The sequence below is a fragment of the Dunckerocampus dactyliophorus genome, chromosome 18 (genome assembly GCF_027744805.1).
Source record: "Dunckerocampus dactyliophorus isolate RoL2022-P2 chromosome 18, RoL_Ddac_1.1, whole genome shotgun sequence".
In the NCBI taxonomy this organism is placed as follows: Eukaryota; Metazoa; Chordata; class Actinopteri; order Syngnathiformes; family Syngnathidae; genus Dunckerocampus; species Dunckerocampus dactyliophorus.
The window spans coordinates 1,320,001-1,329,033 of record NC_072836.1 but is presented as its reverse complement, the minus strand read 5'-3'; the positions used below and the strand labels follow the sequence as shown (position 1 = coordinate 1,329,033).

Genomic DNA, 9,033 nt, shown 5'->3' with positions numbered 1-9,033 from the left:
ACTAAGCTAAATGCTAAGAGGTGTGGGTGGGTGGGCACTAATTAGCTTAACTAAGAAGCCTTTGTGTCCGTGTGTGTGTGTGTGTGTGTGTGTGTGTGTGTGTGCTGGGAACCCAGCCCAGCAGTAACGGCAACACAAGCAGGAGACCAACGGGTTAAGAGCGTTCTCTCCGCTACGAGAGAAAGAAGAGTGGAAACGGCGGCAATGATGGGTCACAGTGTGGAAATAAAAGGGGCGTGGCCACGCTGTAGGGCCTCATTTTGCTTGAGCGCAGCCCCCAGTGGAGAAGATGTACAGCTTGATGAGTAACATCCAGTATGGGAGTATTTCCGTGGTGTAGCTGCTCTAGTAAGCTTTCTACAAGACCAACAAGTGTGTAGATAAGCTGCATGGATTAGGAGTATCATGGTACTATACTTGGATGTACTTGCTTTAAAATAAAATAAACAAAAAACCGAGTGCTTCACTGTGTCTACCAGCCCTATAAAAGTCTCTTGTGTTGCGGGTGTGGGCGAGCGCGTGGACTCATGGCAGTGAGCGGTCGCCGGGCTCGTCGCTGTCGGCGAGGACGCGTCCCGAGGAGACGATGACCGCCCGGCGCTGCTCCTCCTCGCAGCCTTTCCCCTGGGTGCCCTCGATGTGCTGGATCGCCTGGAAGTCACCAACACAGATAAGGAGCGAGCACGTGAGGGGAGTTGCCATGGCGCCCTCTAGTGTTCACGTTTGTCACTGCATGTAAATGTCAGACAAGGAAGACTGACGGCCGTGTCGTTTCTATCAGGGGTGTCAAAGGATGCGGGGGCTACTTTGATATATTTTATGTATATAGTTTTGTTAAAAAAATACATTATTTATTTATTTATTTAATAGTTATTAGTAGAGATTAGTAGAGATCTTTTTTTCAAACCAATACCGATAACTTTATGCTTCTCAGGACCGATATGGTAGCGATCGCCGATAACTTTTTTTAAAATTTAGATTTAACTATAGTTTGTGTACACAGAAGGACTCGAGCAAATTATGATTTGACCAACTATCATTACTACCATTACTATAGTACTGCTACCACATCACTACTATCAGGGGAACCAGTACAGAGGGGAGGGAGCCACCTGCTGTGCCCAGCAAGGCGCACTGTATTGGGGCACACGCTCAGAGCAGCCAATGTGCCGCTCCGGAGGTCAGGAGAAGCGGAGATGGAGGGGGGAGGAGTCACCTGGCCTGGCCCAGCAAGGTGCGCTGTGATCGGGCACACGCTCCGAGCCGCCGGTATGACGCCACGGAGGTCTCTGGCAAAACTTTAGCACTTTTTAAACGCCACGGCGATGGCATTTCAGGTGGCTGATGAGGTTTTTTGTGTGCTCGAATGGTTCGTTCCCCCCCCCTCCCCATCATTCGATCATTTGGTACGACTAGCATGCAAACTGTCTTCCTTGGGAAGTGAATGTTTCTAAGTGAGCTCAGGGAAAGTTCTGACAGGCTGTTAACGTCACAGGCAGGAGAAAAAAGGAGTGCTTGATTTCCTCACTCACACCGCACGGGTAATCTCGCCTCATTGGATTGTTTTTAAAATTTTTGGTTATCTGAGCTATTTTTAATGTTATCGGATTTATCGGTATGACATCAGAATAGCCTAATATCGGTCCAGTAATAATATAATATACCTAATATCGTGCACCTTTAGTTATTAGTATCAACTCTAATCAACTAGTATCAACAACTTTGCTCTATTTTTCCCCATTTTTGCTGTTTTTTTTTTGGTTTCATTTTGTTACTACAATGCGCCGCAGGCTGCAAATGGCCCCCTTCAAAAGTTGAGTGCGTCTGCAGACCGATACCGCCACCTACAGGTGTTGTATGGGTACTGCTTGAACGAATAAAGCCTTTAATAAGACATTTTCACCCCACAGCTTGTTTTTTTCTTTAAATTGGCCCTCACTTCATTTTTTAGTGAGCTATATTATGAGATATTACACTAATTTACTTTGTCACCTACGACACAAAGCTAAGCTTAGCTTATATTCATCTAGCGTATTTTCCAGACTACAAGTCATACTTTTTTTCTTCATAGTTTGGCAGGTCCTGCGGCTCATCTATGAAAATATACAGTATATCATTCCGTGTGTGCTGCCGTTAAGTTAAATTGGGCTGGTTGGTCTGTTGGCGACACCTAGTTGCCGCAAAAATGAATTGAGTTGCGCTTGTGACAAGGTGCAGAGCATACCGGACGCTTTCTGTGACGGAAAAATACGCTTCTGCGTTGGAGACAATGTGCCTGTAAGTCATGTGCTATGAGATAAATCCATAGGTCACATGTATTGCTCATGTGCTACTGAGCAGCCAGACACTTTCGCTTCTGTCTAAACAAGTTCCTGTTCTATGGCTATCATCACACTTTCCCTCTTTGCCAGGGCGTTGCCGTCTTACTTGAACGATGGTGTCCAGGTTCTGTCGGGACGTGGAGACGGTGTTGATGACAGACGCCGGGCCCATGGTGACCACGGTGACGTGATGGGGCTGCGGAGGTTGGGCGGGCGCGGGGACGATGACGGTGGTGTGGTGTGTGGGGGCGGGAGGGGTCGCCGGGGGGAACACCTGGAAGGGAGGACCTTTGTGTTCAAGTTGCAACTGCAAATGCAAAGAAAGATACGTTCGTGTTTGGAGGATAATTGTGTTCTTTTCATTTCAGATGCAAGTGGAACCCCCCCTCCCCCCTTCTAGATCAGCGGTCGTGGTTCTCAACGGGTGGCTCGCAGACAGCAAAGCATAAATGACATTAAAATATGTCAAATACAGCCTATGTTTGAGATGTTTTCATTTTAAAGCTAAAATTGAGCAATATTTGAGTATCTTCCTGTGTGGTTGACAGTATATTCATTGCGCAGTTCTTCATCAAATATGTGATTTTGTGGTCTTATTTAGTGTAGTTTTGGTATTTGACTTCAACGTATGCATTCTTTGTATGCATGCAGTCATGCTCTTCCTCATTTTCTTGACAAAATGCCTTCACATACAAGTATTCCTCTAAAATGCAGGTTGGACATGTCATTGTTATGCGTCCTAAAAGATCACACTGGCCATAAAAAAACCCAAATACATTAGTTTGGTTTGACTGAAATAAAAGCATAAATAAATCAAATAGATACATAAATAAAACCATAACAAAAAACATATTTTTAAAAATGACTTAAAATTGTAAACAAAAAAAATTATTAAAATAAATAAAACTAACGTAAGTGTAAAAAAATAATTAAAAATACAAAAATACAAATGGCTTTAATAAAAGTGTAAAAAAATGACTTAAATAAAACTGCAGAAAAATAAATAAATACAAATAAAAGTGTAAAAAAAAAGAATTAAATTAAACTGTAAAAAAATAAATACAAATAAGCAAAAATAAAAGTGACTTAAATAAAAGTGTAGAAAAATGAATTAAATAAAAAAAAACAAAAGTGTACAAAAATTAAAAAAAAAAACTTAAATAAAAGTGTACAAAATTTATAAAAAAGATTTACATAAAAGTGTGAAAAACATAAAAAAGTACTTAAATAAGTGTAAAAAAAAATATCCTTGCAGTCATTGTAAAACGTTCATCACTGACCCCCTTTCAGGTCACAACACATATTTTCTATTGGATTTAGGTCTGGGCTCTCATTGCAGGCATTTTCTCCTAGTGAAGCCATTACTTCGGTACGTCTGATGCATGCTCTCCAGCAGAATTTTGGATCCGGCTATTGGCTTTCATTCCATGGTGCGCGCTCGCGACAGCTGAGTGTGTGCCTCTCACACAGTGTACCTGTGGGCTGTGAGCAGGTGTGCGGTCCCTTTCCAGCTGCTTATGTTGCTGCGTTTGGGTCTGCTGCTCCTGGACCTGCTGGGCCAGAGCCTTCAGTTTCTCCGGGTACAACTGAGCGTCCATGGAGCGTATCTGGCGAGCACAGGCATGTAAAAAAAAAATATATATATATATATATATATATATATATATATATATATATATATATATATAATGATTAGAATTTGTAATCAGATGAATCCTGGTTTTCAAATGAATAACTCCATCACCATGTCACACTGTGTCACCTTGTATTACCTTATCACATGACCTCACCATCTTGCCATGTATTTTAAACTAGCAAAGAGTACATTTGGAATACAGGAAGTGAACAAATGTATTGAAATTGATGTGAAACGGATGGGGGGAGGATAGGATTAAACAAACAAAAAATAAAATCCAACTGCATGCAGTACAGATTTTACATTCATTCAGCAAGAAAAATTGTCAGTTTTATTTTATTAATATAAAAAATATTTAAAAAATAAATGAATAAGATTAAAATATATAAAAAATGTCTTCAAATACTAAAAATAATACACAACATTTTTGCAGGCCACAAAGAGCATAGAAAACCTGTTTGCAACCTGCTAAATATGGTTTTTAACATGATTAGAGCCCTCCAGACATGAAATAACACCCCTATAGCCACATTTACACTCCTGTTACCCAATATAGTAGACATAATAAGAGAAAATAAGACATACGGTACATATAATGTGTATATGTCACCTGCTCTTCCAGCATCATCCTGATGGAGCGCTCTTTCTCCAGCTGCTGCCTCAGCTCGATCATCTCCCTCTTCAGGTCGTCTGTTTTCTCCTCCTCCAGGATGTCAGGCGAGCCGATGCCTTCGTCCTTCTCCTCCACGCGCCGCCGCTTTGGGGAGGAGCCGCTCAACTCCTGTGGAGAAGCACGCATCATCAGCTTCAAGGAGGGTTTTTTTCCTCCATGCGTTTCTCCGTTTACTTGTATGATCCGCTTGAGTTGATTGTTTTGCTGCAGCAGCCGCGTCTTCTCCTGCTCCAAAGCGAAAATGTACTCTGACGTTTGTTGCAAGATGGCCGCCTGAGAAGAAGACAAAAAGGATGAGACGGGCGCCACAACTCCTGCCGCGTTTCAACTTCGCCCCACCTTGCTGAGCTTCTCCCCGTCGCTGTGCGGGATGAGCGTTTTGAGCGACTGGAAGCCGGCATTGATGCTCTGCATGCGCCGCCGCTCGTTGCTGTTGGCGATCTCCCGACGAATCCGCCGCTCTTGGTCGCGGGCGGTTTCTGGGGTCAGAGGAATGTTGGCCAGGCTGAGGGAGAAAGGAAGGGGCACATCAGCCCGAGACAAAAAAAAAAGGTCAGAGGGACGCCGCTTCCTTTGGAACAAACATGTTAAAAGAAGCTGGCGTTCGAATTTACTACTTTATACTCCAGATTAGAAATCTCACTTTTTTTCATAGTTTCTGAGACTTATCAAACTAGAAAAGCACTAAGAGAGCGCAGACCTCCGCCAAGCGCCATAGTTGCCCCCATATTGTGATTTACACCATAAATATTAGTACCACATTTATTTTATATACATATCTCGATTCCTTGACCATGAAAACATACCATGCAAGGGTTTTAATGACTTATAGAATGCTAACAATGCTAACATTAGCATGCTAAGACCTAGCAAAATAGCGCTGTGTTTATATAAAGTGCCGACCTGAAAGTGCTAAAAATGTCTGTATAATTAACGTTAGCATGTTAACATTAGCATGCTAACACCTATCATGATAGCATTAAGTGTCTGCTTAAGTTCATATTCATGAAAATCATAAAAAACGCTAGCAATGCTAACGTTTCTAACTTCAAGTTATTTTGAACACAAAGATAAATGCCGGCAAACTCGCTTGGCTTGGCGGAGCTAATTATACAGTCCATACAGTCTATGATTTCATCCCCATAATATTTGGACTTCCTTTCCATGATTAGAAGTGTTTCCCCAACATAATTGTCCCAAAAATTACAACTTTATTTTGTTTACTTTGTTTCTAATAATATTTCGGGGTTTCTTGTAATGTGTTTTTTCTTTAATATTTCAACTCTCTGCTAGTAAAATGACATTATTTCCCCTTATAATATTACTTAATTATGACCTTCTCTCTCTAGAGTTCAGCTTTTTGCTCTTAACAAACCGAATGACACAGAGCACACGGACGCTTTTTGTTCCAGAATACGTTGTAACGGTGTGCCATCCTCGGCTGTATCTAGCTGGGTATTCCAGCAGGGAGCCTCTGTGGCCAGGCAGGCTCTTATCTGCAGCGCCTCAGCCTCCTCACTGCAAACACTGGCAACAATTGTGCACACACGTTAGCATCGCGCCGTGCACGCCCAACAAAAGCATGCAAATGCCCAAATATGATGAGCAAGAGGACATGAGGGGTTTATTTTAACAATATTATGTTCATTGATAAGACACGCATTTTGCTCTGTTCGATTTTAAATATAATAAAAGTCACCTTTCGTGATGCACTGACGTCTGACACGCAACTTAGAACACCGCAGTAAGCTATTTTTTTATACAGCTGCCGAATTTTAGATGGTGTACCTAATAAAATGTTTAAGTACGAAGCATCACGTGGTCTCTTGAACGAAACAAAACAATGCCATTCGGTATAAAAATGTCGTGAGTAGTTAATTCGATATTCATTGGGCTCCCACTGGGGTAGAATTTCTGCATATTTTTTAACGTTCTAGCTTTGAATAGTGTCATTTCTGCATTACATTAGACGACATTGGAACTTAGGACTACATTTCCCATGATGCCCCGCTTGAGGACTGAGTCGCGACATCAGATTCCTCCGCCTCCCTCTCCAAGCAAGGCAGCGGATGTATACACACCCCCTCCTTAATAACGCCACCATTTCTGCCCCTTGTTGAGCCAAAATGTTTGAATTCGCAGACAGGCTTGCTAAAGAGCTCTCTCGGGGGGGGAAATCGAAACATCTCCACTGCCAACTGTCGTCTTTCCACGCCCCCCACCTTCCCAGCGCCGTCACCGTGCTCCGGGCAGACTTTTTGGCGTCCCCCCGCCATTACAACAATGCGGCAGGCAGCATGGCAGCGCTGAAAAGACGCAGTGGAGGCGCCTCGACTTGACGGGAGAAGTCACGCCGAAACACGGCCACAACTCCCAGCGCGTCGTCGGCGCCTCGCTTGGCGGACAAACCAGTCATATTTTTTTCAACGTCGCAAACACGGCGTCATAAACAGGAAAAGAGACGCCAAACCCCCTCGTCGGTTCATGCCAGAGGAGCCACAAGCATGGCCGCACTTCCCTACTACAACTTAGCACCACACGCGGCCAGACACCCCCAATAAAAGACAAATCCCCACTGCTAGGCGACACATCGCCAAAATGCAGCACATTTGGGGTGATTTGAGGATAAATAGAGCGAGTGCGCGCTCCACGGCGGAGGAGCAGCAGCAAGCAGCGTGCCGTGTGTGTGCGCAGGGAACCACGTGGTTTGTGTTTGTTAGCCACAAAATTCAAACATTTCACAGCAAAATGTTGCAAATATCAGGCCGAAATGTGTCTTAGCTCGCATTTAGCACCCAGCGTGCTGTTTTGAAGCCCCGCAGATGGGTCGTGCTCACAATAACAGATCGCCTCAAGCATACGCGTTACCTCACATGTGTGACTTACGGTAATAGATAATAGCAATAATACAAATAACGCACAAGCACAATACACACCTACAAAGACCACCGATCACTTCTTTCTCCGTCTTCCTGAAGTGTTGCAAAGAGGGCACCTTCTGAGCTGGTACCATGAAATACTCCATGCTCACGGCTGACTCTCCAGTTTGGTACCCCCTCTCCTCCCGGTCCTCCCCTTTCTTCAGAAATAGTTGATGGATGATAATATAAGAAGCACAAACGCAGTGCGTTCAAATGCCAGCCAAAGGTGATGGAAGGAAAAGAATCCCTGGCTTAGGAGGAATGTAGTTAGAGTTGTAATGTTACTCCACTTCCAGCTGATGGGGTTCCCTCGTTGTGTGTGGCGCTCTACCTCGCTCCTTCCCAGCCCCTCCCCTTTTTGCTTTCTCCCTCTGCATGGCCCTCTGTGTGTGTGTGTGTGTGTGTGTGTGTGTGTGCAGCTGATCGGGTGGCTTTCAAGGCGGGAAACAGCTGGTCGGAGTCACACTGCACTACCAAAAGCCTCCTTCCGCAGAGACGGAGGCACTGCATGTAAACAAAGCACTATATGCTGCACGAGCTCAACACTCCTTGCTCAGCCTTTAATGCTCTTTTTACCACAAGTACTGTAGTATTTGGTCCATCAGGAAAATAAAACATTGATAATGAAGAATGAAGTCATACTTTTGCAGAAAATGTATTTTTTGCAGAGGGAAAAAAGGCTTTGTCAATGAAAAAATAAAGTGAAAATTAGGAAGAAAACGTCTTGTTAGGCCGTTCAGGTGCTTGTACTGCAGAAACGAATGAGCTTTTCCAAAATATACAACAATAAAGCAGAATCTTAATCTTGACACATTTTCCATTTTAATAATGGCATATTCCTAAAAAAAGTTGTTTTTCCAGAAACATTTCATTATAAATGAACGAATAGTTACTAAAATATTTGTATATTATTTTAAATATCAATTATATAAATGACTTTATTCTCATGAAATTATAACTTTTTCCCCAACCTAATTTTCTAAAAAAGACATTTTGTTTTGTTTGTTTCTTCTATTACTCTCTTCCATTGTTCTTTAATATTTCAACTCTATGCTACTAAGTTGATTGTCGTAAAACCGAGATTTTTTTTCACATTAGAGTAAAACTTTTTTCTCTTAATATTTTTATTTTACTCTCATAAAATTGCAGCTATTTTTTCCATGTCTGCTGTTTTTTCCCCATTTTCAACTACTACAACTTTCTTCTGGTAATTTTTTACCTTGAAATTATGACTTTTTTTCTCCCATAACATTTCGATTTTATTCTGTTAAGATTATAGCTTTCTACCTGACCTTATTTTCTAAAAATGACATGATTTTGTTTTGTTTGTTTCTTTATAATATTACTAACTAATTAATATCAGCTCTATGCTACTCAAAGGTCGTCATTTTTCCTCATATTACAAGTTTGTCATAAAACAGATTTTTCTCTTGTGATAATACAACTTTTTTCTCTTAATATTTTCATTTTATTTTCGTCAAA

At 42.1% G+C, this 9,033-nt stretch overlaps 1 protein-coding gene across 1 annotated transcript; it reads right to left on the bottom strand.

Moving 5' to 3' along the window:
• Positions 1-501: 501 nt before the first annotated feature.
• On the bottom strand, positions 502-8,415 carry tfap4 (transcription factor AP-4 (activating enhancer binding protein 4)). Its single transcript, XM_054759335.1, has 7 exons — positions 7,567-8,415; positions 4,970-5,135; positions 4,805-4,903; positions 4,568-4,738; positions 3,797-3,928; positions 2,428-2,595; positions 502-651 (listed from the first exon to the last, which is right to left on the bottom strand). The coding sequence occupies exons 1-7, from the start codon at positions 7,653-7,655 to the stop codon at positions 526-528; spliced, it is 951 nt and encodes a 316-aa protein (XP_054615310.1). The 5' UTR covers positions 7,656-8,415; the 3' UTR covers positions 502-525.
• Positions 8,416-9,033: the final 618 nt, after the last annotated feature.

Excerpts from the sequence above, each read along its gene's own strand:
- tfap4 (XM_054759335.1), bottom strand. The coding sequence starts at position 7,655 with ATGGAGTATTTCATGGTACCAGCTCAGAAGGTGCCCTCTTTGCAACAC. Across the intron at positions 5,136-7,566 it reads GTGATCGGTGGTCTTTGTAG|CCTGGCCAACATTCCTCTGA; the intron begins GTGTGTATTGTG and ends TTTCTCCCTCAG. Across the intron at positions 4,904-4,969 it reads ACGGGGAGAAGCTCAGCAAG|GCGGCCATCTTGCAACAAAC; the intron begins GTGGGGCGAAGT and ends TCTTCTTCTCAG.